Raw genomic sequence first — 20,264 nt, forward strand, 5'->3', positions numbered from 1 at the left:
AGAGAGGGTGATGTTAGGGCTCCAGAAAATTGAATTATGGGTCTCTGAAAGTTAGGCTATTGATAAGAATGCTTTTTCCTTGTAAATCACTAAGACATTGGAAAACTGGAGACTCAGGTCTCACGGGACTGTGATCTCTATTAGTTAACTATTTGTTTTTCCCTTCCCTTGGCTTCAGGGCAGCCAGCAGTACCTGAGGAATGTCACACACATCCCACCCAGGAGGGGTGTTGGGAGGATTGTGAGGTGTCAGCTTGTGCTTTGCCCTCAGCTTGCCTTCTGCTCCCTTATCATTAATTTCTATAAGGAGGTATCATGCCTTCCTTGTTCACCAGCAAAACTTCTTAAAGTTCACATTACCAAATCTCTTTATCTCTTGAATGTTTGAAATGGAGTTAGAATATCACAAGAAATAGGAAGAAAAAAGAAAAGCTGGGTGGGGCTTTAGCACAATCTCCCCTAAAAAAAAAAAAAAAAAAAAAAAACAAGATGAAGGTGTTGGAGGGAGTTTTGACGTAATGGGAGTAGCGATGAGTTTAGCTGATTCTATTCTAGTGCAGATCTGCAGTTATCTCTAGATGAATGAAAATCTTAAGGGAATTCTAGTCATTTAGATATATTGTTAAAACCTGATACAAACTGGTTCCTTAAAGTCAGAGCCCAGGTACCAAAAAAAGTAGTTTCATGCAACTATTGGAACTTAAAATAGGGTGAATTTAAAACAATATAAAACTCGGGGCGCCTGGGTGCTTCAGTCTGCTGAGCATGACTCCTGATTTTGGCTCAGGTCATGATATCAGGGTGGCGAGATCCAGCCATCCCTTGCACTCTGCCCTTAGCAGGAGGATAATGCTTGGGTATTCTCCCTCTCCTTCTGCCGCTCCCCCCACTTTTTCTCTCTCTCTAAAATAAATATAAATCTCTAAAAAGTTTTAAAACAATATAAAACTCATCATCATTTGAAAAAAATTAGTCTTTAGGTGGAGTAGTGAGACAAGACTCTGACTCAAAAGTACCCTAAAAGGAAAGGCTTTTGATTTTATTGAAACAAGTGTATTAGAAAAACGAAACGAATTAAGGTACCCTGAAGTCTCAGATTCAGGGGAACGGGGGAAGGGGCTGTGAGTTCCGTCCACGGCCATGATTACTTGTATCTGAGGGATCCTTGAAGAACTTTACCTGTCTCCTCCTTGGATGCAGAGACTTTTAAATTCTTGCCCTCAGGTGTTGACAAGGAAGTTAGCAATGTGGAGGACGTTTTCGGAAGAGACATAACAGTCAAGGCCTCCTACCACTCGCTTTAGTAATTTGAAATATCGCTCCAGAAAGCTAACTTAGAAACAAATCAGCGGCGTACTGGGATCTGGCAGTGCCGCCACACTGTCCTGCAGGCAAAAAAAAAAAAAAAAAGAGAGATCCACTTAGTGCTTATGTTAAGATCAGAGTTTATAATTCATCTAGCTTGGGTTTTCCTTCTTTGGGGAGCCTTCTGTGTTCTCTCAGGTCACCTGACGCGACTGAGAAGCCTGCTCGGGCCCCCCACCGACCGCCGGCCCCACCCGGAGGACGCCCCTGGCTCCAGGCGGGGAGATCGGGTCCGAGGCCTCGCCCACACGCAGCGCCCTGGGGCACAGCACCTCCGCGGACTCGGGGTAGGGCAGTGTCGTCGCGGGTCCGCCTCGGAAGTTATGGGAAACAGACACAACCGCTACCGGTAAATTATGTTTCCCGCCAGACAGCTGGTCGCCTCGCCCTTTTCCGGAGCGCCTGCGTGTCGTCATAGAAACCCAGGACCCCGAGCTTTGGCAACCCTCACTGGGGGCTGTCTTCGGCGGTGCCGGCGCAGGAGGGGGACTGCTAAAGAATCCCAACACCCAGGGATGCGGTGGTTTTCACCACAGCATAGGTTCAGCAGCAATAGAGAACAAACATACTTAATCGAGCCGTTCTCACGGAGTGCGCAAGTGACTCGATCCCGGCGCTTCCACCCGCAGGTCGTCGCCAGTGCGCAGGCGCCAGCGGTGGCCGGGGTTGCTCTCGCGTCACCGGGGACGACCTTCGCGGCACCCGGCGCCAGATTGGAGGCAGCATCCCGGAAGAGATTTGTTTTTCCATCACTCGCTTCCACTTTTTTGTTGTTTTTCCTATTTTTCTAAAAGCCAAATCCAAGGCGAAATTAGGGAACCAAAAGCTCTGGGTTCCCATCTGTTGAGGCTTCCTTGCGGATGCTGCCCCTGCCCTTGACCTCTTGGTTGTCTTCCTTGGGCATTTACGCACAACCCCCACCCCACCCAGCGCGTTCAAGGCGTTCTTAGGTCGAGGATTTTTTTTGGCGGGAGGCAGGGAAGGAGACTGCGCTTTAGGCGGAGCCAACCCAAGTAAAATTGTTGGGGCTTCCCAAAAACCTGTTCTCAGGGAAGAATGGGATAGACGCATTGGCAAGGAAGAGTTGAAATCCCGCCCCTTACCGCCACCAGGGATCATTTTCCGTTAATATGGAGGCTTGGGGCGCCTGGGTAGTTCAGTCGGCTAAGTGTCTGCCTTGGGCTCAGGTCATGATCTCAGGGTCCTGGGATCCAGCCCCACATCGGGATCCCTGCTCAGGGAGAGACTGCTTCTCCCACCACCCCCTGCTCGTGCTCACTCACTCTCAAATAAATAAAATACACTTCTTACAGCCCTAGCACTATTATGAACAAATTCCCTAATACCGCTCACTACCTTAAAAAAAAAAAAAAAAAAAGGTGGAGCCTTAATGCCAAATAGTACGAGTGGAATCCCAGTGTCTAGATGACTCTAGTCTGGCAAATAAATTTTAGAAGGGAAGATAACTTGTTCAACCGTCCTATTCCTTAGGACCAAGCACAGTGCCTGGCCCAAACTACCTGGTGTTTGAAAATCAACTGGACAGTTCTCCTGTGCTGATGGATTTGGTCTCTGGTTTCTGGTTTTCAGGATAATAGCAATGGTAATAGCAATGAAAAAATATGAGCAAAGTGTTAAAAATAAAAACAACACAATCTTGTGTGCCTGGGGCTCATTCGGTTAAGCATCTGGCTCTTGGTTTCGGCTCAGGCCGCGATCTCATGGGTGGTGGGAGCTCTGCAATGTGGGGGAGGAAGGTCGGCTTGAAGGTTGGCTCCCTGTCCCTCCCCTTCCCCCTCACGCTCTCTGTACACACACACACACACACACACACACACACACACACACACACACGTCTCTATGGCCCATTCTAATTTTCCAAACACCCTGGCTAGCTGAGCATTTTAGCCTTTAGCCACATCACTCTAATTTTTTTCTAGATTTTCCAAGAATCTAGAGAGACAACACTCACATAGCACACATGTAGTTCCCTCTAAGAACTGGCAATGATCAAACAGGTGAAGGGCAAAAGCAATGCACAAGTAGGTGGAAGGTAACTTTCCTCCAGTTTATGTGCCTTCTGCTTTCCTCACTGGTGGTGTGACTCTACATTCTAGTTTGGAACCATAACCAGAAGACTGAACTTCGGAGATAATAAAATTCCAGCGTTTAGCTTACAGTTTATCAAGACTTTGGGTACTGGAAGAACAAGATAACTGATCTTTCATATTCTTAACTTAGTTTAAAAAAAAATCTACAAGGGACTGATAGAAGAGATGAAGACAAGTGAATAGATTCAAGAGACACATAGAAAGTAAAATCTATAGAATTTGGTAAGTGATTGGATCTGTGGTTGAAGAAAAAGACATCAAAGGTTACTTCTCATTATATCCTGTGCAATGGTGTGATTATACACACTGTTTCCTGAGTAAAGGTCTGCGTTAAAGTTGTAGAAGTATATGAAGTAAATGCCCAAAGACAGATGAACACTTAAGAATATTACACTAAGACCATAGCTATTGAAGAACACAGTTGCTACTCTTGGGAAACTCGTAATTTTGTTTTGTTTTTAAAAGATTTTATTTATTTGACACAGAGAGAGCGAGAGAGACAGAGAGCAAGCACAAGCAGGGGGAACAGCAGGCAGGGGAGAAGCAGGCTCCCTGCTAAGCAGGGAGCCCGATGCGGGACTCGATCCCAGGACCCCGGTATCGTGACCTGAGCTGAAGGCAGCCACTTAACTGAACTGAGCCACCCAGGCACCCCTCTCATAATTTTGATTGATAGCAAGGGAACCCTAAAGTGGAGAGAGGTAAATTATTATTGAGGTCTTTGATGGAAAATATCACAGCAAAATCCAAGATGAGCAGGTAATAATTTTCCTAAATGTAAAACATGATGATAGTAAAAATGTCAGCCGTAGTTGTAATAAACAGGGTGAACTGCGCTTGTTGACATTGACTAAATTCTGTGGCAGCTTAACAAACACCCAACTCAGCAGTAGGGTCCTCTGGCTTCAAGTGGAATCTCAGAAGAGATTGTTCTTGGGATCACCAAACATGCCCTGAGCTGGGGAGCGTGTTTGCACCAACCTTTTAACAATTCAGTTTTGGGGTTTTTTTTTTTTTTTTTTTTTTTTTTTTTAGAGGGACAAGCGGGGAGAGGGGAAGAGGCAGAGAATCTTTTTTTTTTAAATATTTTATTTATTTATTCATGAGAGACAGAGGGAGAGAGAAGCAGAGGGAGAAGCAGGCTCCCAAGGAGCAGGGAGCCCGATGCGGGACTCGATCCCAGGACCCTGGGATCATGACCTGAGCCGAAGGCAGACACTTAACCATCTGAGCCACCCAGGCGCCCAGAGGCAAAGAATCTTAAGCAGGATCCGAGCTCAGCACAGAGCCCTAGGTGGGGCTCAATCTCATGGCCCTGAGCCAACATCAGGGATGCTTAAGTGAGCGACCCAGGCGCCCCTTACCAACTCAGTTTCTCAGTGTGTGGGCAGGGATTACATACTCATTTGTGGGCACTTACAAATAGTATGCATAGCTTCCTGAAGGAGTCTGACTGGGGAAAAGGCCAGTATTTGTACTTAGTGTAGCTAAAGATTGAAGGTATCAAGTGTTGTGAAGGAGATACTGAGAAAGAAATCTAGGCACTGCCCAGCCAAGCGCCTCTCAGGGGAAGAGTAACTTCTAGTGTTGCTTCCACAGGACATTCCTAAAACTGAAATGATGCCTCAGCTTGTCTCAGTTATGTCATTATTCAGTTAAGTACCTTCCTTCTGATTCCACATGGGTGTGCCTACAGAAGAAACAGGCTTTTGGTTTTTGTTCACAAGCGTATCTTCAGTACACAGCACAGTACCTGGAACGTGGTGTTGATGCAGTCTAGAAGAAATTCATCTTTCTCATCATACCATAAATTGGGCCTCTACGGAGCAAATTCAGTCAGGAACCATGCCAACCTGATTGATTTCTCATGGTATATTTACCAACCCGTGTGATTTCTCATGGTATAGTTACAAACTGGTATTCCAGTGCCCTCAACTTCAGTAAATTCAAGGAAAACTTCCACACCATGCTTTTGCCCCTGGTGCCAAAGAATACTCACTTGGTCCAAGAAACAGGAAGGGGCCCATCTAATTTCTGAAGGGACTTCCCCCTTCCCACGCCTCTGGCCCTGCAGAGGCAGGTGGCTAGAGCCAGAGCATGGAAGATCAGAGGACTTCTTAGCTATTAGTATGATGATGCTTCTATGGAAAGAACGTTGTGATGTCAAATCCTACTCATAATGGGTTCCTATTACGAGGAGATTCTTTGGAGGAAGGAAAGCAATGAATCTTGCTTCAAAATCAGTTTCCCCAAGTCTTGTCTGAAAAAGCACACTTCTCAACCAACAGATTTGCCACCTCTCATTAGAAGACTAAGTCCATATCTACCCATTAGGGGGAGGAGGTGGGTACATTTTTAGAAACAGCCATTCATGTGTTTTAAGAGGCCAACTGCAAAAGGAATAAAGCAACAAATAATGACCACAATAAAGAGAGGAGGCTCAAAGTGCCAGTGTCACAACTGGGCCCTATCATTTATTAATTTGTAATCTTTAACATGGCTCCCCCTCCATCACTCTGGATAAGAAAGTTATTTGCCTTCTCTTTGGCTATACTCAGCACATAAAGCTGCCTGACATTAAGATGATCCTGGGTGGCTCAGTTGGTTAGGCTTTTGCCTTTGGCTCAGGTCATGATCCCAGGGTCCTGGGAATGAGCCCCACATCAGGCTCCCTGCTCGGCGGGGAGTCTGCTTCTCCTTCTGCCCCTCACCCTGCTAGTGCTCTCTCTCTCTTGCTCTCAAATTAAATCTTTTAAAAATTAAAAGTGAAAAACATCTGTAATTATGAAATATGTAGATACTGAATAAATGATTACTTTTAAAAACAGACTACTTTTTTTCCAAATATATTTATTTACCACGTTCTTCACATATACAATATTTTGCCATTTTGTATGTAGATTTTAAGTTAACGCTAAGACAATGCATACTGAAAGTGATAGTACCAGTGATTAGATAAACAGGGCAGGGCGTGGGGGGGGGTCCTGAATAGAAATTCTGGAAAAGAGCAAATACGACAGAATTAGAAAAGACATCTTTAATTATAGAGAAACTTTTAAAACCTCCTCAGATGTCCATGACCTCTCTGCTGCCTGAAAACACAATGGATTTAAAGCACAAGCTGGACAAGTGTAGACACAGGAAGGAAGCAGCTGCACAGGCCCAAATGGCGGAGCCGTGGCTGGAGAGGGAGCGCTCTTCTCACCCAAGAACTGGCACATTTGCACACGGGAATTCAAACTGTATCCCTAAATGACCACATGCACAAACTGCCTCACGTCTCAGAGTTAGTTAGAACCATGAGAAAGCACACCTACCACTTCACTAAAACAAACGAACCCACAGCACAGGGGATGACCTGCTAGCTTAAAGGTTAGCACTCCCTTGGGAATGCTAGAAAGAAGGAAGCATTTAGAAAAAAAAGGAATACAGAAGAGGCAGCTTTAGTTGTTTGGTTTTTTTTTTTTTTTTTAAACTATCACTTCTGAGATTAACCCTTTTTCTCAAAACCAAATTAGCTATTAAAAAGTCTTTATGTGGGGAGCCTGGGTGGCTCAGTCATTAAGCGTCTGCCTTTGGCTCAGGTCATGATCCCGGGATCCTGGGATCGAGCCCTGCATCCGGCTCCCTCTTTCGGTGGGAAGTCACCTTCTCCCTCTCCCGCTCCCCCTGCTTGTGTTCCCTCTCTCGCTGTCTCTCTCTGTCAAATAAATAAAATCTTAAAAAAAAAAAAAAAAGCCTTTATGCTTTACAGAAAAAAAGTGGGAACTTTATTAAAAGGACTTCATAGATTATATAGATTGTACAGCTTTCCAGTTTTATCATTACTGATGTTCAAGCAGGACATTAAATTTAGGGTGAGAAAGAGCGTGGGCGGACCAAGCAAAAAGGACTCCATTCTCCCCATTTCAACCAGAGCTGAAGCCATGTTTTACCTCCTTTATAAACAGAGTTCCAAAATTCTACTACCTGATAGAAACTTTAGTGATGTTAGAAACTACTCGAATGCTTATATAAGCTTTACTAGTAATACTCATTTTATTCTTCAGAACCTTTACGTCCCAGTTTCTTCAATTTCTGAGCCATAAACATAAAGCTTAGAGTTTAAGATACGTAAAACGGTGACCAAGACAGATCCTTCTCCAATAGTATATACACACACATATATAAACTGTATTATAAAAACTATGTAAGTCACATAAAATTTTGCACAGGGTTAGTAAGCAAGTCCATTACACATTATTAACAAAAGTATGAACTACCTTCCATTAAGACTATAAGCATTGTTTATACTGGCAAAATTAAGGCCTCATTAGTTTCCTTCCTCTTCATAAATTCTAAAATTTAACTATAAAGTATACACACTAGTTCTAACACTTAAATACCTAGGCAAAGGTAGACATGCTTTTCTTTTAGAAGCCTACCCTTATGCTAAACAGATAAATATGAAAGTAATTTTGGAGGTGGAAACAGAAGTGCCTTTGATAATCTTGTTAAATTCTTGTCAGTTCCACTATGGACTGTTCCATCTTGTCACTCCCATTATGGGAGTGCTCATTTTATCAGTCCAGGTACTCACATCATCGCGAGTCTGTTTAAATAAAGCACATATTCTCAGGAGTGTGCATTTGAAACATTCACATTTTTAAAAGATTCCAATGAGATAGTAAGGATTCAGGTTTAGAATTTATGGACGGTAAGAAGATAATGAGGCCCTTTTCCTGCCAGGGCCAGTGTTTTGCAACAACCCTTTGAGGTAGTTATTGCCCCCATTTTACAGATGAGTAAAACTGTGGCTCTAATAAACAAAGCAACTGTGCCCATTGTCACACTGCTAGTAAGGATGGGGCCATCTTAAACATCTGTGCATGCCTTTTTGCTGCACCAGTGGTTTTCCCACTGGGTATTTGGGAATAGGAGAAAATGGCTGTCCCAAACAACAGGACTCCAGCCCTGCGTCCCAATCTCAACCAGAAGCAGCTATATTTTACCTGTTTTGCATGCTGGGCTTAAGTGTAACAATCTTTTTTTATGGTTTCATAACTAAAACAATACTCATCAGGCCACCCGGTTACTACAGTTGTGTTAGTTTACCTTATTTTTCCCCATACAAAATAATGAACTTTACTCAAAATTACTCATAACCACACAAAACAAGCATCTTTTTGCATAAAAGACCTCAACAATTCATAAATTAGATCTTTTTAGGCTACATAAGCCACATGACCAACCTTTTAAATACATAATGTTCTATTAGGCTTTCTATAAAGAATTCAGGATTCCATTTTTATCCAGGTATAATTTTAAAATTCAATGAAAACTGCCTACACTAAATCAATGACTTGTATAACATGATCTGTGTTTGCAATTATAGAGTATTTACTGTACCTTCTTCACCTGCCAATGTCACCCACTCTTACCCTACAACTAAAAGGAAAAAACATTTCCCCCACTCATGCTTCCAAAAGCAAAATGTAGTTACTGAAAGGTTAAAAGCAACCTGAATTTTCTAATTAAATTCTAACGTAAAGCAAGCCACTTCACTTGGGCAATTTTAGGAGATTAATCCACCAAAAAAAACAAACAGCTCCGTTTTCCTTCACTATCCAGGACTGAGAATGAAACCATCTAACAGATTCAAAACAAAGTTTGAGACACAGCTGTTGTCTTAGAGAAAACACCCACAATAATGGCTATTATCATTAATACTTCTTACAGGAAAGAAGTTTTAAAGTCTTTTCTTTTCAGAAGGAAAAAAAGCATCATCCTGTAACTAATTTTCACTCCTATTAGCAAAAGAGGGGGAAAAAAAAATCAATAAATCTTCCTGAAACACATCAGAAGTTTTAATTTATTTAGGAGTGTAGGTAGTGGTTTAAATAAAACGATTTTTGCTAAGAGCGGCTAGCAGTAAGATCATGGCTATCAAACTAGTTTCTGTCACTGAAAGTAACTATTCCTTTAAGTGTTTGTGAAAACTTCTTAGGGCAGTCTTATTGTTCTAAAGAGTCCTTAGTTTTAAACATTTTTTGTTGTCACCTCAAGGTCTTGGGCAGGGGGAAAAAAAAACACTAATAAAGGGAAGATGAGAGCTAAAACAAACAAAAAAACTCACCAGCCTTCATCAGTCCTACAAATACAATATTCAGAATCAATACAGAGCAACAAAATCAATGAGCAATGAGAATGTAACATTGACAGCACTTAACAGAAATACAGATCAAAGAGTTCCATTCTCTCCCTTCAGTCGATGACTTAATTCATAAAAGTCTTAGACCAATCTGGTTTTCTTAACTCCCTCATTATATTTAAAATGTAGTCCCATAAATTCAAGTGACTGAGTCATTTTAATTTTTAATAAAAATACCAGAGATTACAAGATGTACTAAAGCAGTCTTGTTTGGAGGTTATGACTCCATCACAACTATAACACCACTGTACAGACAATTACTGCTGAGAACATGTGAACTACTTTTTAAGAAATGACCTCATGTCACATGCACTTTTGTCTGTTAAAGTTGGATTTTATATTTGAAAATTGCCTAAACTCATCTGGATCAAAGGTCCTGATGAAAGAAAATGGGTAATGAAGCCGGGTACTTGTGGTACAAATTAAGTTGTAACTAAGAAACTCGATTCTCCTTCTTTTGACACTCAAACTGACTTCAAAACAATTCTAAAAAGATGTCCCAAAACTTTTTGGATGGAAGTAGGGCTATTAGAATACCAACAAAGCTTCTCAAGTTGGCTACTCCCAATGAAAATCACCTTTTGAGTAATTCTTAAGTTTCACTTCTCTGGGTGGAAAATTCAACTCCATGGTCTCTGATAGGCCATTCAATGGTCCGTCTTTACAAACATAATCACACCTCACACACACAAACAAAATAATTCCTGCACACCATACTGTATTAGCAATGGGCATCTTATAACATGGAAACATCACATATAGAGTACATTTTCTTGAAAATGATCACGTATTAATTTGTTTCACCTAACGTATACTACCATTGAAAGTGTAATAATTGAGCAGTGCAGAAGCCAGCTTCTGGATCTTTAAAAATCACTTTAATATTAATGGAGGTGATTAATACTTAGATGTTACAGACTTACTAGCCTGCCAACTATTTCAAGTCAGTATTTATTAAACAATAAGTTTACCAAAGGGTATTTCTAAATAACTTCCCAAAAGTTATTAAAGTTTAAACAAAAAAAAGTTATCTTCCACATAAGTTCCACGATAAAATAATTTAAACATATGATTGACTCAGCAAGTCTTTTTTAAAAATTACTTTGGAAGTTGTAAAAGGAAATGTCTTTGTCCTGTGCACTTCTTTCTGTTCCCTCACTATGTAAGATTTCGGATGTAAACTCAAGAATTCAAGGTGAAAGGTATAATCTTGCTTCACAAAAATCATGACCTACACTTTATAGAGAAAACAAGGTAAAAACTGAGTAGAACTGAACTTCTTTCCAAAAAAAATACAATTAGGATGTATAACAAGATTATCTCTGGAAATGAGAGATCTTCGCTCTACTAGAGATAACAAAATGTTCCACATTATTTTCTTTTCTTTCCTAAGTACATAGTTAATTAGCATACATTCCAACAGTGTGCCTGAAAAAAATTTCAGAGCCTGAAATATTTAAATGATTTCTTCATAAGTGTTTTGGCTAAGCCAGTGGCCATGGAAACATGGTGTTCAGTCACAATGTTTAGATGGGAGTCAAAAAACAAAAACCCAGCAAAAATCTGTCATTATGTCAGCTGTGTAAGTCTCCCTTCTCCCAAAAAGGTAAAAAAAAAAAAAAAAAAAAAGTACTGCTTTAAGTGCACAAGATTCCAGTAAACTTGCAACATCTCAGCTGACCTAGGAATGGAGCAAGCCATCTGTAAAGCGCAGAGTGATCCAAATACCACAGATAACTTCAGTAACAGCTGGAAACAGATGCTGGCCCCAGATCAGGCAGAATACCCATCTTCAGTGTCAAGGAATGAAACAAAGTCCAAGCTTCTAAAACACGTAACGACAAGTCCAGGAACGTGGCCGGATATAATCCAGAAATGTGGGCTTCAATGGGGAAAGAAGAATGGAAGAGTAGTTTACTTACACGCACATGTGCACGAGGTGTCGGGGTATACAGGGGGTGTTAATTTTATAAACTGCACACCTCTACAATGTCTCCCAGCATTTCAGTAACATTTAAGCTATAAGCAGCTTGCTAATTCACAAGATGTTCATTATTTTTATCTACAACACAGATTACAGTGATTTAGAAGTGTTACACAAAGCTTTCAAAGTCCAGTAAACTCTACACACCACGGACTTCTGACCAAATTCCAAACAGGCACTACCTCTCTTTTGGATCTTGCATTTTATTTTAGCACAGACCTACTGTTAGTGGCCTAACATCTAAATTGTAGAAGGGTAAAAGGATGATAAAATGTATATACAAACTATAATACAAGGTTTAGAATTACCAAATTATCTAAATGAGAACAGATGAAGCACTATGAAAGTTCAGCAAGAGGAAAAAACTGGAGCAAGAATCTGAAAAAGCTGGGGCGCCTGGGTGGCTCAGTCATTAAGCGTCTGCCTTCGGCTCAGGTCATGCTCCCAGGGTCCTGGGATCGAGCCCTGCATCGGGCTCCCTGCTCCGCAGGAAGCCTGCTTCTCCCTCTCCCTCTCCCTCTCCCAACTCCCCCTGCTTGTTTTCCTGCTCTCGCTAACTCTCTCTGTGAAATAAATAAAATCTTTAAAAAAAAAAAAAAAAGAATCTGAAAAAGCTGGAAGATGTTGCATCTGAAGTGGATTTTGAGAAAATAAAATCTGACAGGTGGAATCCGAGTGCAGAGAGCACCATAACCAGAGGCAGACCAAAGCAGCTAGCTCATATGCACAAACGGCATAAAGAGGAAATAAGGAAGGGGCATTAGGGCAACATAAGAAAAACAGGATAGACAGTAGGAGGAAATTTGGGAGAGAAACATTAATTTGCCTATAGGTGTCTTCAGATACCTGTGGGTACCTGTGAGAAATAGATATACCAAGAAGGCACCCCTTAAATATTTGGGAGTTATCCGTATGCAACTAGAAGTTTTAAAAATGAGACTCTTACGGGGGTGCCTGGGTGGCTCAGATGGTTAAGCGTCTGCCTTTGGCTCAGGTCGTGATCCCAGGGTCCTGGGATCGAGTCCCGCATCGGGCTCCCTGCTCCTGGGGAGCCTGCTTCTCCCTCTGCTTCTCTCTCTCTCCCCCTCTCTCCCCCTGTCTCTCATGAATAAATAAAATCTTTAAAAAAAAAAAAAAACGAGACTCTTACGTAATTACAAACAACCCCAACAACAAAGATCAAGGGAAATGGGATCTTAGGCCTATGAGTGTGGCTGAACATTTTTACAGAGTTTATTACTTTGGGAAGGAAGAGGTAAGAAATATGTATCTGTGTAGGTGGTGGCAGGGAGCATACACATGCCACTGAGAAGACCCTGCAGAACACCTACATTTTCAGGACACAGGAAGAAAATTAGAAGACACTTGAAAAAAAAAAAAAAGAAAGAAAACACCAAGAACTAGGAGCATTCAATGTAAAGAAAACCAAAGGAAACTTTCAAAGCCAGTGCAGTAAGATCAGATAATAAGCTAACCCTTTCACTCCTTATTGCCCTCCCCTTAACATTAATTCAGCATCATCTCTACTCCTCTTCTTCTCCTTAATATTGCCTACCAAGCCTCACGATCAGGGGACCAAAACGTTACTTTTCCACTCCAGCCTAACCAAGGACTCACGTTTTTGAGAGGACAGTGCTGACGTGCATACCACTCTTGGGAATAAAAGCACAAGATGACTCCATTGCCCGCGAAAAGGGAAGTCCACATCATAACATTCCAAATTGGCCTTTTCCGACTGTCATTGACAATGAAGTTGAAAGCCACTAAAGTTAGAATGATAAAAAAAAAAAATATATATATATATACAGTGTTATCCAAACATCATCTATCAGGAAACAAGGGGCCTCAGATATGTGCTGTACTTATGTAATTATCACAATGAGCATCAACGGTGGGTATACAGGTTTATTCTGGCCACTGACTCTGTAAGTAAAAATGAAGCTTCAGGTGTTGAAATTTATCAATTGGTGATTAACTGAAAATCAGAGAATATACAGAGCAGGTGAAAATATGTCATGGAATCATTCGTATTTCAACTTGTCCTTCCCTCCACCCACCCAAACAAGGGTCCACGTTTTTCAGGGGTGAACACTGACAGAGTGCCGAAGTTGTTTGTAGTCTTCATGACCTCCCAAATCAGTGTTATCATTAGTCTTCAAGAGGCTATTTAAGTTCATTTTTCTACTTCAAAGGATGAGCATCCTGCGACAGAGCGTGGTTTAATTACTCAAAGTCAATGCTGTGACCATCTGATAAACACTGCCTTGAAATGGTATTGCTACAATCTAGCTGTCCACCCTGCCTTAGACTTCATTTTCTATAAATTTCTCTTTTAGCCGGATGCTCGGTACTCACAGCACGCCAAGATACTTACTTCCAAAGAACATGAAGAGCACGAAAAGCACTGGATAGAAAAAGCTCAAGCAAACAGCCAGGGCATATTCATGCACTATGGCAGAAACAGCAAAGACCGCTAACATGGCAGCTGACTTGAATCTCTTAGTGAAAAACTAGGGTAAAAGGAGAATATGAAACAGTAATTTTTTAAAAAGTAATTAAGCCCAAACTAGATACAGCTGACCCCTGAACAACAGGGGTTTGAACTGCATGGGTCCACTTATTCAATTAATACGGCACAGTACAGTAAATGTATTTCTCCTTATGACATTCTTATCAACATTTTCTTTTCTCTAGCTTACTTTACTGTAAGAATGCAGTATATAATACATAGAACACATAAAATGCGTGTTAACCAACTATTTACCTTATCAGTAAGGTTTCCAGTCAATTGTAGGTGATTACTAGTTAAGTTTCGGGGAAGCCAAAAAATTATATGTAGATTTTTTTACTGTGTGGGAGGGTCAGCACCCCTACCCCCCCTTGTTCAAGAGTCAACTGTATATAAGACTTATAATTATCCCATGCTAAAGGCACCTATTTAATTATGTTTATATTTGATTTTTTCCAATCTACTCCTTGGATTAAACCAAATGTAGTAAATAATTACAAAAAACATCTATGCTTTCAAATCCTTATTTTACTAAAATGAGGTATTGTCAAAACCATGAATTTTTAAAGAACTGGGCATATTTTCAAAAACCTATTTGTATCCTATGTTTGTAAGTCACTACAGTAAACAAAACAGTTTTCACATATAAATGGACACATCGAATCTCAACCTTTAGAGTAACGCCGTATGGTGGATAAGGCAGGCATCTTCTCCATTTTCACTATGATTTAGAAAGAATCAACAGGCTGTGTCCGTAAGTGACACTACACTTACGAATGAAAGAACACTCGACTACAGCACTATTTGCACCATGTCTTGCTATCACTTAGCCAAATAGTGACTTACTTAATAACTAAAACCTGCAATCCAGAGGGATAATCATTCATGACAGTCACCAGTTTACATACATTCTGTTCTAAAGAATGTCTCAAAGACACATACCACCAGTTGGAAAGATATAAATCCAGACTTAAGTGTTTCCTACTTTAGCAAAGAAACCAAAAAAACAAAAAAGCTAGAGGGAGATTATCTCACTGACAATGAGATTCGTAAGAAATGATCCATTCCTGGTGGATCATTTCACCTTCTCTAGATGCCTCCATGCGTTCTTACTTCGTAATCGTAAAATACAGCCCAGAACACAACTGTGGTATTTGAACAGTATGTATGGTGATGAGATTTAAGTATAAGCTTTCTTAGGCAGAAATGGCCCACAGAGAACTGAAGACCACTTCCAGCTGCACAATAATAATACTTTCTGGAAAAGGATCTCCATTTCCTGAACATCAACTCTATCTTGCCACTTACCCAGAGAAAGTCCTTGTAAGCATAGTAATACAACCAGTCATGAACCACCACGTTCCAGGTCCTGTAATAGTTAGAGTATGATGTAGAGTTCCACCAATCCTGAGGAAAAAAAGCAAAGATTTAGAACTACACATATACACATAAACACAGAACCAATGCAAAACCCTGAGTATTCCTTTTTTTTTTTTTAAGATTTTATTTATTTATTAGAGAGCGAGCGAGCGAGAAACAGCATGAGAGGGGAGAGGGTCGGAGGGAGAAGCAGGCTCCCTGCTGAGCCGGGAGCCCGATGTGGGACTCAATCCCAGGACCCCGGGATCATGACCTGAGCCGAAGGCAGTCGCTTAACCAACTGAGCCACCCAGGTGCCCCAGCCCCTGAGTATTCCTAAAGACCAGACACACACAACATAATATCCAGAGTGTGTCATGATAATTTGTTAGTCCACACACTGAAGTCAGAAAAATCTTAAATGGCATTTTGGTTATTAATGCTCAATATATGACACGAATTTTAAATCTACAGATGATGAAGTCTGTAACTTCATTCTGTTTCATTATCAAAAAAGTTACGATGGAAGATACAGAACATACAGAATCATTAAATCTAAGGTTCATCTAAATAGCAATCAGTAAATCCCCTTACCTTGCTAAAACACAGGGAGAAAATTCTAAGGTCCCATAGGCTTAACGTGCTAAGCCTAAAGAGCTGTCCCGCTGGTACCATAAACGACAAAATTTACACTGTACAATGAGTGAGACAATGGTTACCTGCAATAAATCCCTCCCTACTTTAGGATCAGACCCATGGAATCAGACAGCTGAAGTCTGCAACCCACACCCCGTTTCTCTGAGAAAGGAGTGGAAAGCTTTGGGTGTTGCCAGACCACTACAAACAAAACCCTAGAGGGCTTTAGGCAGGATTACAGAACACTATAAACACCCTGGCTCTTGTCTAGAACTTAATTCCAACTATTTTAAGTATAATTAATGCCTTTCAAAATAAAGGAGGGAAAAGTTATTTCCTGTATAAACTATTCAACAGTCTTAAATAATTTGCTAAGATCACTCCTATAGCACCAGACAGCCAATTTCAAATGAATGATCAGCAGAGTCTCATGATGCCCTGTGGACACATGCTTTCCCACCAATACAGGATCCAGTAGAAACCATATGCTTTCTTAAGGGAGCAGGTATTAGAGGTAGAAGATAAGGCTATGAGGCTGTGCTAAGTATATCAACATCAGAATCTCAGACTTAATATTGGTAAAACTCATGGAAAAAGAACTTCGCAATGTTTACATTAAACATATGCTCAACAATGCTCAAATACTTAACAATGAGGACAAAAGTGCATAAATAAAATGTGAAAAGAAAGAGAAGGCCAAGTATACATCACCTTATAAAACATCCTGTCACCAAAGCGTAACATCTCAGCAAAGGCATTGAGCCAGCAGTGCAAAAAGGCAAAAAACATGAGGAACAGAATCAGCACACCTAAAAATAAGATTAACAATATTAAAAGTCTTTCCAAATAGCTCATGCAAAGCAGTTAATTTTATGTCATCATATGCTTAGCTGGAATTATTCTGTAAAATAAAAGTTACTGTTCCAGCTTACCCATCCAAGGGACGACACTGTGTTCTTTTGAAAGTTATTTTACTTTTAGAAAGCACTAAATTCCAAGTGGGTGTTTTTTTTTTTTTTGAAGATTTTATTTATTTGACAGAGAGAGATACAGTGAGAGAGGGAACACAAGCAGGGGGAGTGGGAGAGGGAGAAGCAGGCTTCCAGCTGAGCAGGGAGCCCGATGCGGGGCTTGATACCAGGACCCTGGGATGGTGACCCTAGCCGAAGGCAGATGCTTAACAAGTGAGCCACCCACGTGCCCCATGGTGGGTTTTATAGATAACAAATGACCCAGCCTGTTTTGTTTTTTTTTAAGACTTTATTTTTATTTTTTTTTAAAGATTTTATTTTTATTTACTTGACAGAGAGACACAGCGAGAGAGGGAACACAGGCAGGGGGAGTGGGAGAGGGAGAAGCAGGCTCTCCACCGAGCAGAGAGCCCGATGCGGGGCTCGATCCCAGGACTCTGGGATCATGACCTGAGCTAAAGGCAGACGCTTAACGACTGAGCCACCCAGGTGCCCCTGACCCAGCCTGTTTTTAATAGAAATGCCTAGCTATATGGCTTAACTTGGTACCCAAGACCCTTTAAAATCTGACCCTCATGCATTCCTCTAAACCAGTTGCTTAAAACTGTGGGAGATTTTGCCCCCTAGAGAACATCTGACAATTCTGGAGACATTTTTCGTTGTCACAACTCAAGGGGTAAGGGCTGTACTACTAGTATCTAGTTTTTAGAGGCAAGGATATTGCTAAATATCCTATAATGTACAAAACAGCCCCCCAAAACACAGTTATCCAGCCCAAAATGTCCAGTGACAAAGTTAACTTATCTCTGACTCTCTTCCCAGTGTTGTAAACATCATCCATAACTGGACTTCTGCCATTCGAAAATACTCTATTCCTTTGCTTCCATCCCACTATCTAGAAGCACGTTTCTACTACTTCTCTGCCAAACACCTATTTTTCAATACCCAATATTAAATGTCATTTCCAATAATGATACAAAGCTCATCAGCACTTTGTTTATCCTACTTAAGTAGTATATACTATACTACATTGTAAATATCCATTTATATGCCTATCCCTTTCATTCACCTGTTTATTAAAAAAGTATCAAAGAATATTTATGGAGCATCTACTATGTATTAGACAATATGGGAAAGACTGTGGTTGGCTGACTGGCTGTAAGACACAAACCTTCATCTCAATGAATTTGCAGCCTAGTGAGGAAGACATGCATTTAATATATATTCTATTAGAGGGACAGATAAAATAATTTATTGGAGTAAATCTTTGGGGGGCAATCAGGGAGGGTTACCTAGGAGTCTAGGAGAAAGGTTAATGAAGAAAGAAGGTAACAGAAAACACGACCAACATTTGACAGGTAGAGGAAAAAGAAAAACTAAGTAAAAGAAACTGTAAATTAAACTGAAAGCCTCCAGAGAGTAGAGAGCATTTATGTCTTCTTCACTGCTAGGTCCTCAGCACCTGGCACATAATAGGTACTCATGTATCTCTAGAAAAAAGTTAAGTGGAATGAATGAAGTTAGGAGACTGAGGTACGGCCAGAAAGATAGGAGAATAAGAATGAGTAGCAAGAGAGAGATTTCAAAATGCGGTCAACAGCATCCAAACAATGCTTCGTGGAGATGAAATAGAATAAGGGCTAAACCATCTACCGGATTTAGAATCAGGAGGTTACCAGTGATCTCAATAAAGGCCACATCAGTGGCCTGGTCAGATTAGAAGCAAGATTACAACGAACTGAATAGTGAACAGGAAGATTAGTCATGAATATGGACTCCCCACAGTCACAGAAAGCAAAACTTGGGTGAAAGAAGACAAACAGAAAGTTTGTCTGGGCTGAAACTAGAAGTATACTCACTTATGAAATAGATGGAAAGAAGTCGAGATGAGTATAGATGTAGAGATGACTTCAGAGCAAAAAGCAGGAAAATCAAAGGTGTGCATGTGCAACAGCTCTTTTTCCTTATAACTTCATGAATGGCCAAATTAACCAGTACCCATGTTACCTGGGAAGATGGAGTTAAATACACATAGGACCAGAACACGAGCGCTGAAGGGCTCCTGTTTGATATTCCGAAACAAGGGGGCACAGAGCCTTTCAAAGATGTAGTACACATAAAAAAAGCAACCAAAAACCTGGAATATAACAGAGATATAATTATAATACTGATGGCTTGATAAAGAAGATAGGTATGTGACCGTTAGACTAATGTTCACATATATATTCCATTAATGCTAGTATGTAAGATTGCCAAACTGCAACCCTTCAGAGGTATTACACAAGCTAGTTTCTATCATACCTTCTCTCCCAACCCTTTATCAAATGGCATACCAGAAGATGAGTCTCTTGGAACCTGCTTTTCCTACTACATGAAACCCAGCACAAAAGAACTTATTTCATAAATGGGTATCTGACTGAGACAAGAGTTTAAAACGGGACCTTCTGGGATTTGTGATTCTGACGGAGTGAGGCAGTGGGTGGTGATGGGGAAGACGTCAGACCATACCCACACATATGTATCCCAAAACAAAAAACCATAAGGAGAGGGGGAATTAACATAGATGCTTACTAAAGTAACCAAATGGAATGAGTTTAATTAAATTCTTTTACTGAAGGGAAATCACTTTTGATGTTGGCAAGACAAATACCATCTACTGTACTGGTAAAGAGTTTACAAGACTTCAGAAAGAGGTCTAGAGTTCCCAGTAGACATGAATTTACCAACACGTTAAATAGATTAAATTATTATTATAAATTTGAATCCCCATGTCCCACTAATCAACAAACCTTAGGTAAAGAAAAAATTCACCTGTAAAAACTGCATAGCAACATAACCCCACCTTACAGTGGGAGTCCTAAAAAGGAAAAAACAAAATAAGTTTTCTAAATAAAGTAAGTAATTGAACTTTAATAAAGACCCTCACAATATTCTCCCCACACAGAACACATCATTTTTGGCATATGGAATGCCTGTATAATTCTGTCAAGAATTACTGTAATCGAATTGGATTGCTAGAATCACCATTTGGGACTTTCCCGTGCCAGAAGGAAGTTGTAACTCATTTTACGTTCTTTGTAACCCTGTATGAACTGGCCCCTGCCTACTTATCCCACCACACTCATGCTACACTTCCAGT

The 20,264-nt window shown here is 40.7% G+C and overlaps 2 protein-coding genes across 2 annotated transcripts in view; both read right to left on the reverse strand.

Annotated features, from left to right (window-relative positions):
- AXDND1 (axonemal dynein light chain domain containing 1) overlaps positions 1–1,983 on the reverse strand; it is a 98,249-nt gene extending 96,266 nt beyond the window's left edge. Inside the window, exons 1-2 of the mRNA XM_028121530.2 lie at positions 1,935–1,983; positions 1,180–1,385 (exon numbers count right to left, since the gene is read on the reverse strand). Coding sequence (XP_027977331.2) covers positions 1,180–1,273 — 94 coding nt within the window. The 5' untranslated portion in view covers positions 1,274–1,385; positions 1,935–1,983. The remainder of the gene's footprint in view (positions 1–1,179; positions 1,386–1,934) is intronic.
- A 4,943-nt stretch (positions 1,984–6,926) lies between these two features.
- SOAT1 (sterol O-acyltransferase 1) overlaps positions 6,927–20,264 on the reverse strand; it is a 74,144-nt gene continuing 60,806 nt past the window's right edge. The window contains exons 10-16 of the mRNA XM_028121546.2: positions 19,937–19,982; positions 19,133–19,262; positions 16,866–16,963; positions 15,468–15,566; positions 14,025–14,160; positions 13,268–13,413; positions 6,927–11,548 (exon numbers count right to left, since the gene is read on the reverse strand). Of these exons, the coding sequence (XP_027977347.1) occupies positions 11,492–11,548; positions 13,268–13,413; positions 14,025–14,160; positions 15,468–15,566; positions 16,866–16,963; positions 19,133–19,262; positions 19,937–19,982 (712 nt within the window). The 3' untranslated portion in view covers positions 6,927–11,491. The remainder of the gene's footprint in view (positions 11,549–13,267; positions 13,414–14,024; positions 14,161–15,467; positions 15,567–16,865; positions 16,964–19,132; positions 19,263–19,936; positions 19,983–20,264) is intronic.

This window comes from Eumetopias jubatus, unplaced genomic scaffold (genome assembly GCF_037043125.1).
Source record: "Eumetopias jubatus isolate StellerSeaLion01/CBP00866 unplaced genomic scaffold, mEumJub1_p1.0 scaffold_12, whole genome shotgun sequence".
NCBI lineage: Eukaryota > Metazoa > Chordata > Mammalia > Carnivora > Otariidae > Eumetopias > Eumetopias jubatus.